General features: G+C 37.6%; 2 protein-coding genes across 13 annotated transcripts in view; both read left to right on the top strand.

Annotated features, from left to right (window-relative positions):
• The window catches only part of cfap20dc (CFAP20 domain containing), a 36,985-nt gene extending 33,679 nt beyond the window's left edge, over positions 1–3,306 (top strand). For 4 of the 6 annotated variants that reach the window (XM_077573996.1, XM_077573994.1, XM_077573993.1 and 1 more), the window contains 2 exons: positions 324–421; positions 2,618–3,306. In XM_077573996.1, coding sequence (XP_077430122.1) covers positions 324–421; positions 2,618–2,736 — 217 coding nt within the window. In that variant the 3' untranslated portion in view covers positions 2,737–3,306. The remainder of the gene's footprint in view (positions 1–323; positions 422–2,617) is intronic. The other 2 variants (XM_077573995.1, XM_077573998.1) reach the window with 2 other exon arrangements.
• A 2,042-nt stretch (positions 3,307–5,348) lies between these two features.
• On the top strand, positions 5,349–19,700 carry LOC144057142 (protein FAM3C-like). Of its 7 annotated transcripts, none has more exons than XM_077574436.1 (12): positions 5,349–5,554; positions 6,430–6,536; positions 13,320–13,392; positions 15,535–15,689; positions 15,771–15,866; positions 16,652–16,693; positions 17,614–17,731; positions 17,818–17,876; positions 18,567–18,617; positions 18,706–18,790; positions 18,893–19,019; positions 19,113–19,700. In XM_077574436.1, exons 4-12 carry the CDS (start codon positions 15,677–15,679, stop codon positions 19,197–19,199), a joined length of 678 nt encoding a protein of 225 aa, XP_077430562.1. In that variant the 5' UTR covers positions 5,349–5,554; positions 6,430–6,536; positions 13,320–13,392; positions 15,535–15,676; the 3' UTR covers positions 19,200–19,700. The 7 variants fall into 7 exon arrangements, with proteins under 7 accessions (XP_077430562.1, XP_077430561.1, XP_077430563.1 ...); XM_077574435.1 differs by lacking the exon at positions 13,320–13,392 and adding an exon at positions 9,690–9,778; XM_077574437.1 differs by lacking the exon at positions 13,320–13,392.
• Positions 19,701–21,545: the final 1,845 nt, after the last annotated feature.

The raw sequence follows: 21,545 nt of genomic DNA, 5'->3' as shown, positions 1-21,545 counted from the left end.
TAACACTGTTTTGTTCATCATAATGTTTCCAAGATTTTTTGTTATTTATCCATCCATCCTGTATCTACCGCTTATCCCGGGGTCAGGTCGCAGGGAAGCCCAGACTTCCCTCTCCCCAGCCACTTCAACCATCTCCAGCTAAAATGGCTTATTTTTGACTGTAAAGGTTGCTGACCTGACAGTGAACCACCGTTTAGGCCCGGGCACCGCGATGGGGCCTTCAGTGTTAACAGGCAATTTGGATGTGCTGTGCGCTGCGGTGGGATGAAGAGTGTAACGGCACGAGTTGTCATGGCTGTATTCCTTTATGGTCTTTTTCCCAGGGAGTGGATGGATGTGCTCAGCCCTCCCCACATTCTGCCTCCGAGCAGCAAGAGAAGGTCAGACAACACAAGTAAGCATCGTGAGGATCTAATCAGAGGTACAATAAACCTTAAGGTTGCTCGTTCTGCCCCCGTCACTCCTTTATGTCTGTCGAGGTCAGGGAGACGACGCATCATACCCCCTCCCCCACCCCACCCCCACCACCACGCAGCGGACTAATGGAAACATTCAAGACACTAAACTGCACACACAACTGTAATTAGGAGTATTAAAAAAAAAAAAAAACACGAGAGTGAAGCTCTCTGTCCTGTGTAGGTCAAAACAGACGGGGGCTCATTACAGGTCTTTACCCGCCCCCCCCCCCAGACACACCGACAAGGTTAATTGATGAAACCTTTCCAGTTTACAACATCGTTTTTTTAAACCTCTTACACAATGTGTCTCATAATTAGTTTTCATTATCGTCACCCAAGTTCTGATAAGATAAAATGTTCCACCCGGAGCCTTCCATAACCTTTTTAGCATTTAACTGCCTGTCAATTTAACAGCCAAATTGGTGTGCTTTAAAGTAGTGAGGATTACAAGGGGGGGGGGGGGGCTCTTTACGGCTTCGTAAGGTGCTCGTCACTCGCCACGTCTCAACGCTTGATTGATGAGGGGCGAGAAAATGGCGGAAAACTTTTAAATCCACCTGAGTCTGAAGGTCACCCCACATGACTCTCCCTTTATTCCACCTGGGAGAGTCGACTCGCCTTCTTATCGCCTAAACGTGCCTGGAAAATATAGCGTACATTTATACACTCGACAAAGAGTACAATTGCACTTATGTGTTCCCCCGCCTTATCGCGGTTCATTTTTCACATCCACCATATTACGTTTATAATTTTTTAGGGCACTGTTAGAACAGTAAAAAAAACAAAAAAAACAGCTGGTTATGTTCCCCAGCAGTGATGTCACTAGCGCGTTAGAAAGTTGCACATTCATCTAAAATATGTGCATTTTGATGTAACGACTAATCTGACAACGCACACTTGTCAGCCATGGTGCTTCTCATGCGTATTTTATTGAAAATGAATAATAATAAAATACATGAGGACACCTGATAACACTATGGTACTCACTAAGGTCTCACTCAGCTAACGACCAATCACGGCTCACCTTTTTTCTGAGTTTGGTCATGTGATGTTCACAAGCTGAGCTGTGATTAGTCGTTACCCGAGCCTGAGCAACTGTGACGTTGAATAATGAATTAATAATATAGAGCAAACTTGTCATGACTGTCGGGGTTCCTTTTAAGCAGTTTGGTCTTTATCTGCTAAATGTAACTATTAACTCATTCACTGCCATTGACGGATATAGACGTAAAAAATTAATTTGAACTATTTCTATTAGTTTAACTTTTTTTTTTCTACTTTTGCTAACACAAGTATGAAAATCTAGATTTTTTTATTGTACATTCAGAACAGATATAAAATTTGTGATTAATCGTTAGTTAACTAGTGAAGTCATGTGATTAATTACAATTTCAAAAAATTAATCGCCTGAAGCCCCTAATTTAAAAAATAAGGGGCGCCAGACAATTAAAATGTGTATTCGTAATTAATCTCATGACTTCAATAGTTGACTCACAATCAATCACACATTTTATATCTGTTAGAAATGTACAATAAAAAAAAAATCTAGGTTTTCATAAAAAAATTCAATGAAATAGTTCACATGAATTTTTTACGTCTCTAGTCGTCAATGGCAGTGAATGAGTTAAAATAACTTGTTATCTAAGTTACTTTTCAAGCAAGCAATCAAAGTAACCAAGTAAATATGTGGCAACACTGTTCCCCACAAATTAATCATTCTTACAAATTCTATGTAATTGTTGGAATGTTTGGCCACAGCTTTACAGATACCGCATCAATCGCGATACATTGCGGTTGTTAGTACACCACCTGTTCTTGGGTTTCCTGACGAGAAAAAGATGGAGGTGTCTATTTGAGGTGCTGTTTTATTCATCCGTGTGGGCGACGCACACTTACGCTATTTGGCTACATGAGAGAGACTAAATAATACAGAAGAAGCATCTCAGTATGATGCCGCGCAGTTCTACACCGCAGCAAACTCAATAATAAATGCATTGTTAAATTTTGGCCTCGTGTGTTTTTTGTATATTATCACCGTGCAGGCTAATGTTGCGGACAGTGGGCATCTTGACTATATTGTTAAACGTGCTGTTTTTATTCATTACTTTGAGAATTGCATCTAAGAAAACGTGCCGAGTGATGTTCTTTCTTCACCGCAGGAAGGGACAAGCCTGAAATCGAAGAGGAGACGGAAGACGAGTATTTAAATCTGCTCTATGATCCTTGCCTCAACTGCTATCTTGATCCACAGACGGGGAAATACTATGAACTAGCTTGACTCAAAGCTTGCGAGAGTCAGAGTCAATAAATCAGAGGACATTGACGGCGGATGAATGGCAGCAGGGTTTTGTTATTGATCAGCACTGAATAGCCTGCTGGCAAAGAGCTTTTCATGTTACCGCGTTTTTTTTTTGTGCTGCTAACTAATGACGTCGTCAGTGGTCTTGTTAGCATGGAAAGGGAGTAAGTTGCTTCTTTTTTTTTTTGGTGGCAGCTGCTGGTTTTATTAGCACATCTGCTGGTAAAATCACTCTTCGGGAAAGCTCGGCTAAATGGTAAGCTGAAAGAACATCCTGCAACGTCATTTTTTAATTCAAATTCTGATTTGGATTGTGCGCTTTTTATTCCTGGTTTGTGTAAAATTGTCAGAGCTGTGGGTGTATATTGGCGGAATTCATGTAGCTCACGTGGCTTTGGTGAATATAAAAAACACATCAGTAGAATAATTAACAAATGTTGAATAATAAATATGTTAAATGCAATAATCGTATCCTCTGTACTAATTGCATTTACTGAATATGCAGATTTTTCTTTCTTGCAGCCAAGTAATAAAACCATTAACAATGAATTTTCATGGATGCTTTTTTTTTTGCATCATTACTGGAATGAGGCAGAAATGCGGATAGCATATCTGTCTCACAGTTCTGAGGTTCCGGGTTCAAATCTCCACTCCTTTGTGGGGTTTGCATGACCTCTGCTCAAAGTCAGAAAAATGGAAATGGAGGATGAAAGTTTATTGAAGTACAAATACCTTTGAATAAGAATAATTGCTTTGACTGGATCAGTGTGGTTTAAAAAAGTGCAAACAAGCCAGTTTGTTGGATTTTTTTCTTCATCATTATATATGCTGGCTTTTCACAGAACCATGTTTTAGGAATGAGGGAGGAAGTCGGAATACTCGGCTACACATGCATGGAGAGAAAATGCAAACGCCACACAAGAAGGTTAGAGGTGAGATTTGAACCCAGAACCTCGGAGCTGCGAGGCAGACGTGCTACCAGGCTACACTGTCTTGCCCAAGAGCTTCACACCTACACCTCATGTCTATTGTAGTGATTCCCAACCAGTGCTGGGTCCGATATCCACGGTCTGAATGAAAAATTATTCCTGTGCTAATGTATAGTAACAAGTAGAATGGTTAAAGGGTTTTGCAATAAATGAGAAGTTACATATATAACCTGTAAATAATTTTTGGGTGATTTTTTTTTAACTCATTCACTGCCATTGACTGCTATAGATGTAAAAAAAATCATTGAAACTATTTCTATTAGTTTCACATTTTTTCCACTTTTGTTAACAAGAGTATGAAAACCTAGAAAAAAATGTATAGTACATATAGAACACATAAAATTTGTGATTAATCTTGAGTTTAAATAATTAAGTAATCAAACAAAAAAGAAAATATTATTAAAAAATTAGGGGGCGTCAGACGATTAAATTTTTTAATTATAATTATTCGCATGTCTTCAATAGTTAACTCACAATTAATCACAGGATTTATATCTGTTCTAAACGTACACATTTTTTTAATTCTAGGTTTTCATACTCTTGTTAATAAAAGTGGAAAAAAAATGTGAAACAAATAGAAATAGTTCAAATGAATTTTTGACGACTATAGCCGTCAATGGCAGTGAATGAGTTAAGTGGTGTGTCGTGACATTTTTTTTCCAATGTGAAATAAGTGTCTCGGTTCATGTTGGGAAACACTGGTCTTTTGCACACTGTTTAGGCTATTTCACATTGTTTTTCTTTTTGCTTAGTTTAATTACACTTTATTTTACTACCATAACATTTATGTTTAATGTCGCACCACTTGACTGAAACACATTCCTTGTTGTGAATGTACCTTACACTGAAAATGGCAAAATCAATTCTGATTCTAGCTTCTGAATGAACTTATAAAAAAGAACAATTTGCACTTATGATTTGAGTAATTTTACGATATAAAATGATTAAAAGCTCAAGTAAAAAAAATAAAATAGTGTTGACGGGTATAAAATTCGCACATATTAAAAAGAAAGTGAATAAACGTTTAAGCATTAAGACTGCTTGTTCACGTTTGGAAAATACAGGGAAAAGAAGGAACCTAGATTTGAACCTACGACTATACGGGGCAGATTTGCCAACCACTTGGTCCACTGTGGTGCCCCATTATAAATGTGAAGAGGCAGCAACAAAATACAACTCGCTGCAATTTATCCCTTGTGTTTCATCCTATTAAAACTTACTTTTTGTTGAGGTCACTCAGAAGGCAGAAAGTTGCGCTACTGTTTTCTGGGTTAAGATGAATTTTTGTCTCATTTATAATTACAGATAAATGTGAGGTTCATAATCTGTTGGGGAGGGGGGGGGGGGGCTTGGTTGTATTCTGCGGCGTGTTTACCAGCTCGAAGTGTCTCATCACGAGCAGTTTGTCTGAGCGGTAAGCGACATAATGAGAGCAACCGGGGCCAAGCAAAATAGTCAGACGTTTCTCTGACGGGATTAAACTTCACGCTCCCTTCGTTTCGGTTTTAACTCAAAAATAAAAACGCAGAAGTGGGCGTGGCTATGGACGTCAACAGGCAGTCCGAACCGGAAGTTTTTTTCAAACGGAAGTGAAGTTGTCAAACAACAAACATGGCGTCCGAGCAAAATCACCACTTAAAGTCGTGCAATATTTACTTTATTCGGCCAAAAGATGTTCCCGCTTGATAAAAAATGTAACACGCTGGACTTTTGGACCCTGCTTCTTCTTTAAAAAAAAAAAAATCCAGCTCGGAAGTCGTGTGGTCCCCCCCTTCCCCCGAAATCCGCTCGATGGCGTCATCACACAGGTACGTGAACGTCCATCCACTTGTTGCATATAAATTTTAAAGTTCTTTGAAGCGCGTTTGTCATACAGGTAAACTTCATGAAAGGTATGACGTTTTAAGAACATATAAGCAGGATTACATCAGCTAAATTCAATTTTGTAGTCATTTAATGGATGGATGAAAGGTGATCCACCTATGTACTGTGACTGGTGGGTAAATAATGTGAAAATTACACGCAGGAGCCAATACATATAAATTGATTGTCCCCCAAAAAATAATTGGTTTGTGACTTGCATTGGAAAAGACAAGCTGAAAGGAGGCTGATGGAAAATTAATTACCAGTGCATTAGAAATACATACAGTAATGCCTTGTCTTTGGGTCTTGTGTTTACTATCCACGCATTTAGAATCAATATCACTAACCATGTGTGGGTTCATGGGCATCAGCTGACATTGGGCGAAAGTTGAACAGCTCGTGAAGCAATTCACACATTTTTTTTTTTATTATGATACAGGTCTTCACATCACCGCATCTGTCAAGCCTTGATACGACACGGGCTACCGTAGCTCACTTGAGGCTGTCAGATGTCTTCCTTAGAGAGCTAAGCAGTTGAAAAAAAAATGGCTTCAATGATACCCTGGAAACATCCTCTAGGAATTCTAGGATTTGGTGTGAAAGGCTGTGTAAGCCTGTTTTTTTTTTAGGTGCAAACTGCCTGGAGAAGAAAGTGCATCTCTCTGTTGGCCTTTTTACAATTCACACGTGTGTGTGAATCACTAACGTCGTTGTCATAATTTGTTTTTATCTGAGCTGCATGCCATGAAGCGAGCGGTTGGCTTTATGGGTTCTTAAACTACTCCATGGTTAAAACTTATTGGATTCATTTGTCTTTTAGGTCAGGATGCTCCGTCATCCTTCCGACTTCGCTTTGCTGATCTATTCCTTACTGACACTATTAGCAGGAATTGTCTTGGCTATCTGGATTTAGTGCCCCCGAATCAGGTAAGCATGTTCAACTCGCGCACGTTTAGTGTTATATCTCATAACTACCTTCATTTTGTGGGCACGGGAGGCTAAAAATATACAAAACAATTCTTTAAGGAATTGATTGTCATTTGCACAAGCTTGTGTAGCACCATATTATGGAAGAGAACACAGTTTTGTCAACTAAAAATAGAAGCAGGGGTTACGTTCTAGACCACCCTTGCAATAAGGGAAATTAGCGATATTGAAATATCCTATTGAAATACTGACTAGGCATCTTTTTATACCATTTATGGCACTTCGATTTTTAACCCTGGAGAACCCACGGGGTCAAATTTGGCCCCTATAAATTCTGCTACTCAAATAACAAAGACCTTTTTTTTTTTATTACAAATTTAACTTCAAAAGTCCAGAGTGCCACTTTTGACCCTTGCATGGGGCCATCTAGTGGATGAATATTGCACTTACATGAGTCAGAGTGATGGAGACAAGATGGCTGGCAACATGCTGTTTTGTTGAGCTGGAAATCAATCCAAACAAAACCATCTTCTCAGCAAACCATCAGATGGTAAAATTTGTGTTTTTTTTTGTTAATCTATTTCATATCATGTTGCAGAATGCCTAGGAGTATGTTTTATATATATATATATTGATAAATTAGCAACTCTGAGCTAGTTAAAAAAAATGGGTTAAAATTGAAAAAACATATATTTTGGTGTTCAGTGAACTTATAGCAGTCATTTAATGTATAATTCATAATTTTCCAAAGAAGAAAAGGGTTCTTGGGTTCTCCGGGGTTAAACTCAGTATTAAAATAACACAAAATACCGAAAAGTACTGGTAATATATTGAGTGACAGAAAAAGAAATAGACTGATATATTTGTATTTTAAACAATAATCTACTATATTTTATTGTTATATATATAAAAAAAAAATGTTGTTAACTAGCTGACTGATACCTTATGAATTATGATTTCCTTTGTAAGCCTCCTTTAAATCGCATCTGGAGTGGGGCGCCATTGAAAATCTCGCCTAGGGTGCCGCATCGGGTAGGGCCACATCCGACACTGTAAATAATCCTCACTCGACACTATTGGGCACACTCATTTTCAGAGTTCCCTCGGGGGGCTGGCGCAAGGCATGGGGATGCGACAAGCTGACCGGGCTTCAGCGCAATTCTGCCGTTGCCCGGCCCAGCTGTTCCGCTCCTCTGCCCTGCCCGTCCTCTAGTTTTAATGTTACACACTCGGCTCCCGACTCCCATTGTTTTTAATGCACCACATACATGCATGCCTTGTGGTTCTGTGTGTGGGGGGCAAGACTGCAGGTCAGCAGTGCCTGGTAGACTTCCAGATTTATCCCCAGCGGCCTTTCCAGATTTGAATGCACTACACCACACTGGGGGCCACACAGACACGGCGCAGGGACAGTGAATGCAAGTGGAAGACAGTAGTAGGCTCACGGCTTACTGATTGTGGGCTGTTTCTTTCCCACGGGACACTACATAGCCACTCCCACTAGTAACACTTGGGGGGCTCATAGCCCCGTCCTGTCCTATTACCTTCCCATTCCACACAATATAGATAGAACCCGACTCCAACATAGGAGTCATATATCATTTGATTCTTCTATTGCTCTCTAGATGTTATCATGAATTTTTGCTATGTTCTCGCTTTACTTTGTCTTGAAGCGGAAGTCAACCTTTTCAGCATTTTCTTGACAATAATACCGTATGTCATATGTGCCCCCACTAGTGTAAACACGGCATTGCTATTGTGCTTCAGCATTCCCACATATGTTATTGTGATTTTTATTCCCCACACTTTTTTCCGATTTACACTGTTCAAATTTCAACTTGCTTCAAAAATTCACGCCTCCCGGGGTATATATATCGTCTGATTCCGCATTACTAACAGTATTTGCACAATTTAACGTTAAATATCAACTCTTGCCCATTCATTTTAAATGAGACAGACATCGAACTTTTTCTAAGTATCACTTCCCACAGTTAGTAAAGTGCATTGTCCAGTAACCAGGAAGTCATCATTTCATAATTGATCTCTCAAATTTACTTCATAAGCATTCCACATGCATTCAAATCTTAACATTGAGCTGTTAGCATTCAGCTTTCAGCATTCCGACGCAATTTCTAAAGAAATTGCGCTTAGTCTAGTTATTAATGCATTTGTTGAATATGAGTTAGGAAGCATCTCAGGTGGTGGCCATTTTGCCACCTGCTGTCCCCTGAAAATGACATCACAGATGCTCAGGGCTCAGATAACGACCAATCATGGCTCAGACCCAGACGGCGGGTGAGCTGTGATTGGTCGTTACCCCATCCCTGAGCAACTGTGATGTAATTTTCTGTCAACACCAAAAGACAAAATGGCCGTCCTCTGAGATGGATAAAAACAGGTGGATTTTACTACTTAAAAAATGCAATTTTAGTCAGAAAAGTGTGTTTAGGCTAGGAGGGTTGCATAAAAATGTATTTTAAAGAAAGTTTTGGGGTTGACTTCCCCTTTGAAACTTGTTACGTCCAACTGCATCGTAAATCGCAATATAAATAACCACAGAGGGAGTATATCAAACTTGGTCAGAAAAACTCCTGGCATAACAAGGTATACAGATTCTTCATTCTGCATGACCAAGCAGATGAACAATACATACACACACAAAAAAAAAATCACACATGTTCAGAAAAAGTCCGATAGGAAATGATTGACAGGTAATTAGTTGTTGTTGTTGTTGTTGTTGTTTTTTTAGTTCTGGAGGTAATTAGTTGTTTAATGTAATCCTTAAGTGGTGTGCTGTATAGGCACTCCAGGTACCCGACATAAAATAATCTTTTGTATCGTCAGTAAATAACAAGTGCAGTATGAAAAGGGCTTAACTAATTGGCTTTGACTTTCCAATTATATGCGTGAGTATGAATTGAAAAAACAGCACTCCTCAAATCATACAGTTTAGCCCCACCCCTTAGACACTGATCGGTCTGGTCATTTTTTGGACAACCACTACGATGATATCGTTTTGAAGCTTAACGGGATGGACTGGTTAGATTACATGTCTGTATTCCCACGAGTCCATTTGACATAATGCAAGATAATGCAGCCTCCGTTTTCACATCAAATGTAATGGGCTTTTTTTTTTTTTTTTAAACTTGACAGGATTTGTTGCAATAAATCACCGGCTACGCTGCAGCCCAATGACGCAGAAGTACAATGACCGCTGGAGCAGTCTTAAAACACACTGACAGGTTAACCAAATCTCTTTCAACAAGTGTAAAACCTCAAGTCTTTTCACGGCAGTTTCATATTCTCGCATGTGACTTCCAAATAGCTTAACTTTTTTTTTTTTCCAGGCAGACGATAACAATGGTGACAATCCATGTTACAAATTGTTCCCGACAGAGTTGCCTTGATACACGCACATGCTAAAGAAAAACAATGATATAAAAAAAAAGCGGCCTTTGTTGATGCAATATCCCCTCACTTGACAATTCTTTTTATTTATTTATTTTTATTATTATTTATTTTTTTCTCTTTTTCTATGGAGAGCTCAGTATTGTTCATTCGATTTGACATGTCATCATTGCTCTCCTTTTTTATTTTTTATAAAAAAAATTTTTTTTTTTTTGTATGTGGGTGAGTATGTGTGCGTGCGAGCGTGTGTGTATTCATCAGTTCACCTAAAACCTATTAAAAAAAAATCCCATACTAATAATATAATATAATAATAAATTGCCAAATGCAGAAACATCAATGTAAGTTATCACGATGCGGTGGCTCTCGCTAACAGGCAGAATTAAGTAACCAGAATTAGGTTAAAAAATTCTATATACGTAGACCATGTTTCTATAAATTTTGATAATTTGGTTTTTATTTGAGGCAGATATTTTTTCCATTAAAATGTGATTTATGAGGAGGTTAGACCATTGGTCGATATTCAGAGTTTGTTTATTTTTCCAGTTAACAAGAATTGTTTTTTTTTTTTTGCGATAGTAAAGGCTACAAGTGTAGATTGAAATTGTTAATGTGGTAATTCAGTTGTTGTTAGGTCACCTAGCAAACACAAGTTTGGAGAAAGAAAAACAATGATATAAAAAAAGCGGCCTTTGTTGATGCAATATCCCCTCACTTGACAATTCTGAATCCTTAGTGGCATTTAATGCACACAAAATAACAATAAACCTCAAGCGACAAATACGATAAAAAAAGAAAAAAAGAAACATTATTTCACTCGCAAGGCAGTAAAGGTCACTAATTGGCGCCTGTGCATTTTCATTTCAAACAGTGGCCAGAAAATGGTCTCTTTGCCATTGAATATATAACATTACCCTGTTATGAAATAAATGGCGTCACGTGGCGATTTGACATTTCGGATGTCTCAAACGGCGTAATTGACTTCTAAAAATAGTCCGCCTCTTTCCCTTTTCAAGCCTTCGTTTCCTTTTTTTTCCGTGCCGACTTGAAGGAAACTTGCTGCTCTTTGACTGAGCCCCCGTTATACGAGGACAAGGAAAAACTATCAATGTGACTGCAGAGTTTTCCGAGTCAGAAGCTAGAATATGCTCATTATTTAGCATGCGTTTCCAAAGTCAAATCATACTTTAACATGTAATATTCTGTGTGTGCCTTGTTGTTGACGCTGCTTGAACTTCGCACTATCCTCCCCATAGCATTTGTCCTCATTAGAAAACAGCAGACATAACACCTTATAAATTATACATTAAATAAATAAATAAGTGACATATGCGCACGTTGTATACAAATGACTGATGCTAACACGTAAAGTACAACACACCTAAGAGCCAAAATACATATTTATTACACACAAAAAAACGTACATTGTTTTCATTCGACTACAACATAGAGCCACATCATTCAATGTTGGGAGCACACTGCTTCTCAGCCTCTTGATGTTAAAAAAATAAAATAAAATAAATAAAAATTCATTTGAATGTGTGAACAGCAGTGCAAAGACGCCCCATGCTGGCCGTGTGCGGTATTACATCACCTGACCTTGTTCATGAATAACACAGTAAATAAAACCTCTCCACTCACAGTTGAAGGCATACATTATATGTGGGGTTCTGTATTATGCCACCTTGTGCTTTCTTGTTTTAATGGCCTTTTTCCCAGCAGCTGTTTGGTTGTTTTTTTTTTTACAAATATGTATGTGACCCATAAAAATGTAATGTAAGGGGGAGGTCACACTAGCTGGGCCTATTTCAGTTGATTTAGGGTGGACTGGTCGTCAGCTAGCCCCAAAGCAGGTATAGAAAGCAACTCACATTCACTACTATGAGCAATTTACAGGTTTTTTTTTTTTCTATTTTTCAATTATAAGTTAATAACCCTGATATGTAAGCATGTGGGAGGAAACACAGAAAGCCATGTTTCAAACCCCAAACCTTAGAACTTGTAAGATGGGTTAACAAATATCCCACCATAATATAATAAATTGGATTTACAGTTTATAGGAGCCTTTTGAAGAGACCCAGTGGCGCATTAAATGAAGTAATTAAAAATACTGCCACTACTGTACATTGGAAAGGAGGTGGTGTGTCTGCATCTTAGTTTGGAGGTTCCGGGTTTGATTCAAAAAACATGCATCTAATATTCTGTTCATTGAAGACTAAATGAGTGGTTTTCTATGTGCCTTGCTTTTGACCACTGAAAGTCAAATGGGATCGACTTCAGCTCACCTATGACCCTAATGAGGACAAGCACCGATAAAAATGCATGGATGGATAATATTTTTAGTTATCTTATCCCATTTGTATAAAATTGTTGGTGTCACATATTGTTTATTGTATAAAAGTGAGGGTGTCAGGCGGCGATTACATTTTTTAATCGTAATTAATCGCATGACTTTCAATAGTTAACTCCCAATTAATCACAAATGTCTGTTCTAAATGTACAATAAAATATACAATATTTTTTTTAAGTTTTCACACCTGTTAACATAAAAAGTGAAAAAAATGTTAGATAACTTATAGAAATATGGCTGCATCTTTTAGTCATTTATACAGTAATCTCATAATTCATAAAATTTATTTAAAATTAAAAAATGTACTGTACTGTAAAAAGCAACTGTGATATTGATTTGTGTTGAGGTCTTTTTTTTTTTTTTGCATTTTGCATGATGACAGCTCGGTGCATTTTTCTTTTCATATATTAAGAGTTATCTAAGCTTTAATGATTGAAGTTACTTGAATTAAATTCTGCACATTTTGAAAATTGTAAAATACAACTTGACCTCAGTCTTCACAAATATATGCATTGTTATTAAATTTATCACTGCTAAATTGTGACGTGGACGGTCTGCTGCGTTTTTTTTTTAGTGGCGATAAAGGAACTAAGGAATTAACTCAAAATGAACACCAATTTTGACACTCCTACCTATATAAAACATACAATACAATGTTTTGCGAATCCTTTTCAGCCTTTACAGTGTACACACTACAAAGACAACATAGGCCGATGTAATGTTCAAACTGATAACCTTTATTTTTTATTTATTTTTTTGGGTGCAAATATGCACTCATTTTGAATTTGATGCCTGCAACACATCCCAAAATAAGCTGGGTCAGGGGTTTGTTTACCACTGTGTTACATCACCTTTATCTTAATAACACTCAAACGTTTGGACTTTTAATTGTTGAAAGGTTAATGACGTTCATCTTGTCAACTTGTATATACAAGCTTTTTAGGTAGTATCCTTTCCCATTCTTGCTTGATGTACAATGTCAGTTGCTTAACAGTCTCCGTTGTCGTATTTTGCACACATTTCAGATGGGAGACAGGTCTGGACTGCTGGCAGGCCAGTCTAGTACTAACAGCCTCCCTAAGAAGCCATCCTGTTGTGGTACGTGCAGAATGTGGTTTGGCATTGTCTTGCTGAAATAACTAAACAGGGACGTCAATGAAAAAGATGTTTTTCAGCATTGATGATGTCTTTACACAGCAGGGTAACCATACCATGGGAAATAACGCACCCCTATACCATCACAGATGCGGGTTTAGAACTTTGATAACAATTCGGACGGTCCTTTTCCTCGTGCCCAGAGCACATGACCCCATGATTTCTGATTGATGATTGTAGTGTGGACTCGTCAGACCGCAGCTCACTTTTCCGCTTTGCTTTAATCTCAGGTAAGTGATTTAAAAAAAAAAAAAAAAGGGGTGTTCCTAAGCCCTCAAAATGATGCTGATCCCAACAATGTCCCATATTTAATTGGAACTGGGGCTTTGTATTACTATCAGAAAGTTTGCTTGTTGCAGGTAAATGTTTCTTGGTGAGCACATACTGTCATGCCTTATATCTTGACAAAATGGTATTCAATGGTTTCGATGCAACCTTTGTTGTCCATGATATTTCTTACCCCATCTTCCAATACCATCACAGATGAATGTCTCCTTAGAGATCATCCAATTCGTTTTTTGTTGTTGTTGTTTTTTAACGGTAGCCGACTCACACGGAGGAAGGTCAATATCTAAAGTCTGAAAATTGTGGCGGATTGTTGTTATATGTTAAGGAAACGATCCTTTGAAACTCACTGTGACAATTTTCTGTCAAGGCTAGAAGCATAATGTTTTTTATACAAGGGCATATGAGGGCCACAATGAAAGAGAAACAACTTTTGTCATATATTGAATTAGGAAACTTTTTTTTTTTCTTGCAAAACGACACGCAGCACGAGGTATGACAATAAATAAAGAAACCATTCTCACTCAGTTTATTTATCAGGCTGTTGTGTTAGCACTGCTGTCTGGTGGCTATTGTACAATAAAAAAAAATTGTGCCTTAACTCTTGTAAGATTACATCTTTTCGCTTTCTGTTTTGGTCAACTTTATTCCCGTGGAAAAAAATATGCTTTTTAATGCAATATACAGTAGCTTTAATCTAGTCAAACATAATTTGTAAAATTCGAACTAGGGATGCGCAAACGTTTACACTAAAAATGAATCACAAAGACTCAGAGCTGAGGCAACAACCAATCACGGCTCACTTGTTTTCTGAAGCTGAGCCGTGATTGGTTGTTACCTGACAGCAAGTGGCAAAATGTCAGCCGTTGAAATGGATAAAAATGGGTGGATTTTGCTGCTTAATTCATAATCCCTAAACTCAATATTAACTCATTTGCTCCCAAAAACGTAGAAAACATTCCATTTTAAATATTGCCATGGTCCCAAAAACATATTTATATGTTTTTTTAATGTTTTATTTAATTTTTTTATGCTAGAGCATTTAGAAGGCTTTGATGCAGCCTCTGACCTGAAGAGGTCGCTTAAAGCAAGGGTAGTTTTTACAAAAAACGGCCAGCAGGTGGCAGCAGAGTAGCCTATAAGAGATCAACCAGGGCCATGTTGCAAAAAAAGCTGTTTAAAAAGTGTTCTGAACAGATTTGTGAATAATGATGAAATTTAGCTATATTCTTCTAATGCTAATTGCTGCAAACGGAAACAGATAGAAGTATACTTTTTTTCTTGATGAAAGAAGAGACTCTAATCTTTCTTTTGGTAGGTTCCATGTTTTTATAACAATAGAACACAATATTCTGTGGACCTTGCAAAATCTGTCAAAATCAAGTAAAACAGCCGGGAGCGAAGGGGGTTGCTTCAGTGAGAATGGCTGGGAGCGAATGCGTTAATCAGTCCCCTTTTTATGCCGTTTTTAATGTATCAAATCAATGTAATTTTATGCAGCACAACAATTAGATTTTGTCGAGAAAACAAACTGCATAAATATTTCTGCGTAACACAACCCAAAGATAAACGTTGACAGTCAAGACGCATTTCATTGTTTTGTTTTATGACAGGGAGTTGTAACCTTTCTATGAGTATCCAAACAAGACTCGGGCTATTGTTTGCTTTAAGCTCTATCAGCGACCTGTGAATGGATGCTGTCCCATATTTGACATTGCGAGTGGAAGAAACTTGATGGTCTTGTTCACTATGGGCGTGTGCACGTACAATGTCACATCCTGCTTATTCTCCCAACACAAGGACGGGCACTGTTGCATATCCAAAGGTCCTTGCCATGCATATGCGCGGCGGGGCAGCCTGAACGGATGACATGACACCAACCAGCTGTGTTGCTGACAGCAAATAATACATCAGGAACCGAACAGACTCGTTTGTCGGAGACATGAAGCATCGCGGTGAGGTTTTGCTCGGGGATGTACGATTCATGGCCCACATGCTGCGTTTACTTTAGTCCTCTTGCTCTTTGTGGTTGGCAGTTGCTCTCATCGCTGCTGTAATTGTTGTTCTTGTGGTCACATGGGCCGTCTCGCGCGACTACGCGCTTATGCGGCATAGAGCAAGACATCCTTTGGGTGAGCTTCATATTTTCAGTCACATTAGTGTCAATATCACCTTTTGATGCCTTTGGGACTTCCTTATTTCATCCAAAGAAGTTGAGATTTTTCATTGAACAATATATTCATTATGAGTATGCTGTTAGAAATTAAGCTACCATGCGTTAAAAATAAATAGATTCCCAGTAATCATAGCGAAATATGCTTGATAACAGGGTGGACATTTTGGGCTAATTTTAGCATTTAAATGAGCACATGTTTCTCTTACCAAGCTGAATTTTTGAACGAACATTTTAATTTCAAAAATATTTTCATGTCTTGTTTCACTATGACAGAGTGGACATGTTAAGCTGGCAAACATCCAACTATAGATGCATAATGTGAAGAAAATTACAAAACACAAGTAAATAATTATTCTGCACTGTTTCAGTCACTGTTGAAGATAAGACTGTACTGGAAGTTTCTTAAAGGGGCAGTAACTCCATAATGACAGGGTTGACAAAAATTTCAGATGCATGCACATTGGTCAATACGTTTATGAAATCAGAATATTCATGGTCAAAATGACTCGTTTATCACAAAATGTGTGTGTGTGTGGGGGGGGGGGGTAAATATTGGTCAACCACATTTACACACAAAGTAATTCACAGAGCAGTGTAGGATAAAGAAAAAAATCACATACATCCAATGAGCAAAAAATATATGCCAAATAAAATTTTGAGGCACTTAAGAGTGATATTGATGCAAATCACATCATCGTCACCCCTTGTTAGTTCATGGTTCTTGTCTTTCTTTTTTTGCAGGGATGAAAAGTGTGGCGCAATTCAAAGTAAAATCCCAACCAAGTGAGCAGTAGGAAGTTACAGACTTTTACTCTTTGTTGTGAAATCGCACATTTTTCCTCACCAAATTTTAAATTAAATGTTGTATTATTTCAACTTTATTCTCCTAAAACTGATTAGATTTCTTGTGAAATTGTAACTTTATTCTTGTAGCATTGCATGTTTGTTGAAAGAAGACTAATTGCAATTTATATGTTTTGCCTAATTTAATCTGAAAATTAGCTCACACTTTTTCTTGCAAAACTGCAAATTTTAATAAAATGCCTTATTTCCATCTTTTTATTTAATATTCAAACTAGTGTTGTTCGGATACAAGATTTTGGCCGATACCCATTCCGATACCGGTCGATACCAATACCGTATCGATACCTAGTTGTTTTTTTTCCAACATGAAAAAGCTGCTCTGCCATTGGTTCAGAGCATTCAAGGGCCAATAGGATATCTTGGCTCGGCATGCAGTGAACACGTCACACATCATTGAATGTCGTGCACAAGCAAGGCACAAGATGCTGCATCCAAAGTCCTATATGAGTGTCGGAAATAATCATCAATCATCCAACTTGAGTCTCATGATTTATTGGGAATGAAGTTTTCTCATGAAATTTATAAATAATAATTAATTAAATAATTTAAAAAAATAAAAACTATTTTAGTCATTTTCTCTTTTAGTAGTAATGGAAAAAAATTCCTCACATACATTTTAAAAACAATATTTAATCCTTTATCAAACTTTATTCTCATAATTATGAGTTTTTCCCTCAATATTTAATCTATTTTGACAATAAATTATTACGACATCATTTTCTGTTGTACAATTATATTTTCTCAAAAAATAACATCTATTTTAGCATTTTCTTCATAAAATTTGAGCTGCTCTCATAAAATTGTGATCTTTCTCATTCTCACAAACAATAATTTTGCAGCAATGCCTTCACCCGAGTGCAACCTCTCCAGAAGGTGCCCACCACATCACTTTGCAATACACATGCGCAGTGGAACAGCTAATGTTGTCGGGCCCAGGATCTGTTTTGATGGTAAAATGTAAGTCACCTGCCAGAACCTTTTTTTGGAAAATGTACAGCTCCCCTGTTGAGAAACTGAATGTTATGTATTATGTTTGTCTGCAGAATCATGAGCCACCTACTGAACAATGTGGGACCTGGGCTCAACATCGTTGTCATAAACAGTGAGTAGGAAAAAAAACATTTTTGAATTACTTTAAAACTTGTAATGCACTCACTTTTTAATTAATTTACATCATATCTTGAGTTTCACAATTTACCCATGATCTTGAATGCAAAAACTTTTCAAAATTGTCCCTGAGAAGAAATGCTGTACTTTGCTGGATTTTAACGCCGGATTCAACTTTTGCATCTTACCATGCGCTCCATCTATGAAAATCTACATGTTCGCTGCTTTTTCAATATATCTGACCCTAGAGGTTTAAACAAGCTTAAGCTGAAGGTCAGAGGTTAAAATTGATATGCACAGTCTCCTCGTCGGGCTCACACTGGGCTCAATTTTCAAACCATCTTCATATTTTTCATCTGTCAGAGCAAAGCCCTAATGACGTCGAATGTTCATGCAGGTAGATGTTTTATTTTGGTGCTTTACTGATTCAACTTTGAATATATTTTCCTCGGTGATTTCTATGTTGTTAACTTACTTCTGTAGACATTTTTTTTTTTTCTTCATCGCCAAAGCGGCCGTTGATGCATGGAAGAAGTGGCGGCTGACGAATGTGGGATGAAAAATGAGAAAGCGTGCTGATTTTAATTGGGCCAACAGTTATCTGCACGCGAGGAAGATGATATGATGATGAATGCAAGCCGCGGAAGATGATAAACATGCCACGCGTGTGTTTGTTTCATCTCAGGTGAGAACGGAGCTGTGGACAGATGTGGCTATCTGAATATGAATGATGGAGGTAGGGACGTGTTTTACCAATCTGTTTTACAGCGATGATTTATTTACATTTTTTTTTTTATTTAACACGACTTCCTCGTCTGCCAAAGTCCCAGAGGACATCTTGGCGTACCTGAAAGAGATTAAACCTGGAGAGATTGTCATTGTGGCCTCCTTTGACGACGTGACAACAAAGTAAGTCCAATTCCCAGACGCTCATCCGCTAAAACGATTTCCCGCTCCACAAAAAAAATCACCTTTCATTACCCCCCCCCACACTTCACTTCTCGGTGGCAGGATGACAAAAGAAATGAGGGAGATTTTCGTCGGGATGGGCAGCGCTTTGATCGAGTTCGTAAGTTACCGTGACAACTGGGTGTTTGCAGGAAGAGGCGGGCCGGCAAACAGAAGCGCCTTTGAGAAGGTCAGTGACCCCTTTACTCGTTCGGTCTATTTATGCACGTGGCAAGACGCAAGCTCTGACAACTGAACGTCTTCTCGACTGTTCACCTGTCAGCGGGCTGCTAATGACGACAAAAGCAACGTTTATGACGGATGGCCCACGGCGGTGGAGGTGGGCGGCTGCTTCCCCAGAAGCTCTTAAAGGACATTGAAATAAATTTGATCACGAAAATGAGTGGAATGTTCTCGTGTTTTGCACTTTCCATTTACTGGCATATAGAGTATAATCTTACTTTTTTTTCTTTCTTTTTTTTTTTTTTACACATCGACTGCCATTGACGCCTATAGACGTCAAAAATTCATTTTAACAATTTCTATTAGTTTAACATTTTTTTCCACTTTTGTTAAAGGTATGAAAACCTGGGGAAAAAAATATTGCACATTTAGAACAGATATAAAATGTGTTATTAATCGTGAGTTAACTAGTGAAGTCAATAGGTTAATAGGTTTTAGTGAACTAATGAATACACACACACTCGCACGCACGCACGCACGCACACACGCACGTACACATACTCACCCACATACAAAAAAAAAAGGAGAGCAATGATGATGACATGTCAAATCGGTAAAACTACCGAATAACAATAGAACAATACTGAGCTCTCCAGAAAAAAAAAAAAACTAGTGAAGTCATGCGATTAATTACAATAAATAAAAAAAAAATCACCCGACGCCCCTAATTTTTAATAATCTTTTTTTTTTTGGAAAAGATTTTAAACCGAAAACAATTATTAAAAATTAAGTGCATCAAGCGATTAAAATTTGTCATCGTAATTAATCGCATGACTTCACCAGTTAACTCACGATTTTATATCTGTTCTGAATATTTTTTTTTTTCTAGTTTTCATACTGTGTGATTAATCTTGAGTTTAAATAATTAAGTAATCAAACAAAAAAGAAAATATTATTAAAAAATTAGGGGCGTCAGACGATTAAATTTTTTAATTGTAATTAATCGCATGACTTCAATAATTAACTCACGATTAATCACAAATTTTATATCTGTTTTAAATGTACAATACATTTTTTTTCTAGGTTTTCATACTCTTAACAAAAGTGGAAAAAAATTAAACGAATAGAAATAGTTCAAATGAATTTTTGACGTCTATAGCCGTCAATGGCAGTGAATGAGTTAATAAACTATACCCATGTGTCATAACAATTCAGGGTCAATATCACTATAAAGTGCCTTTTTTGTCCTCATCATAATCACTTAGTCCTCATGCAAATGAAGCAGAATAATGAAACTCGTGAGGTCCTATTAAGTGGCCAAACATTTGCACAGTACAAAAAGTCATTGTGAGAAGCGCATTCCCACATATTTTATTAGGATTTTTATTCTCCACACTTTTTTGCCGTGTAACAACTCCCACATAATTCTTCCGATTTTACAAATTTCAATTTGCTTCAAAAAATCTCGCCTCCCGTAGTTTATATCATCTGATTTCACATTACTTACAGTATTCACACAATTTAAGGTTAACATTTTCAATGGGACAGACGTTGACATTTTTCCAAGTCCCACTTGCCACGCCCACTTCCGTACCAGGTGGCTGCGGGTTCGAATCCCACCTCTGACTGTGCATTGCAAATATATCCATGGCCTTTATGCTAAGTGATATGCATGTATACGAACTGACTGCCATGTCAAGAATTGCATTATAATTTCACTGCAATGATTAAATGCATGCTTTCAGCATCAGATGACACTTTTCAAAAATAAATACGCCATTAGCCATGATTTCTCAATGTCTGCAGAAATTGCACTTTGTCTAGTTTAAAATGTGTTCCCTTCATTTTTTTTCATGATGTACATCATCATCACTGCTCTGCTTTAATAAGTGGTTCAATGACAATCATTCTAAAACATTTGATGATGGCTCATCATGAGACGGAACATTTAGCATTTCCGAAATTGCTGTCTATCCTGTCATTATGGCTATATAAAAATGAAGGGAAAAAAGCCGCGTAGCTGTCATAGTGAAATATCAATTGATATAAAAACCTTTCAGAATTCAAATGAGATTCATTTAACTATTTGACTGCCAAAAACGTTAAATAACGTTTAGTAAAATCCTAGGGAGGAGTGCCAAAGACGTTAAAAGACGTTTGTTTCAAAACAGAGGTGAAGCTAACCATTTTCTATTGTTGATTACTGAAAAACGGAATAAGGTAGAAGCATTTTTGAGGAAAGATGAGAGTCCAATCTTTCATTTGGTAGTATGTGTGTTTCCATAGTCCAAACACATCATTTTCTATGGACCTTGAAAGATCAGTCAAAATGCTTAAAATCCGCTGGCACCCACGGACGGCATCCCTTTTCTGAAAACGTCTGGCAGTCAAAGAGTTAACATCAACTTGCTAAGTGTTTAATATTGACAATAAATGTCCACCCTGCCGTCAGCAAGCTCACATAATTTTCTGTTTGCATAAACATTGTCTTGTTGCAGTTAATTATAATTAAGTTTGCCTACTTGATCAATAC

Source organism: Vanacampus margaritifer, chromosome 8, assembly GCF_051991255.1.
Source record: "Vanacampus margaritifer isolate UIUO_Vmar chromosome 8, RoL_Vmar_1.0, whole genome shotgun sequence".
Classification (NCBI taxonomy): Eukaryota; Metazoa; Chordata; class Actinopteri; order Syngnathiformes; family Syngnathidae; genus Vanacampus; species Vanacampus margaritifer.
This window is presented reverse-complemented; position numbering and strand designations above follow the sequence as displayed.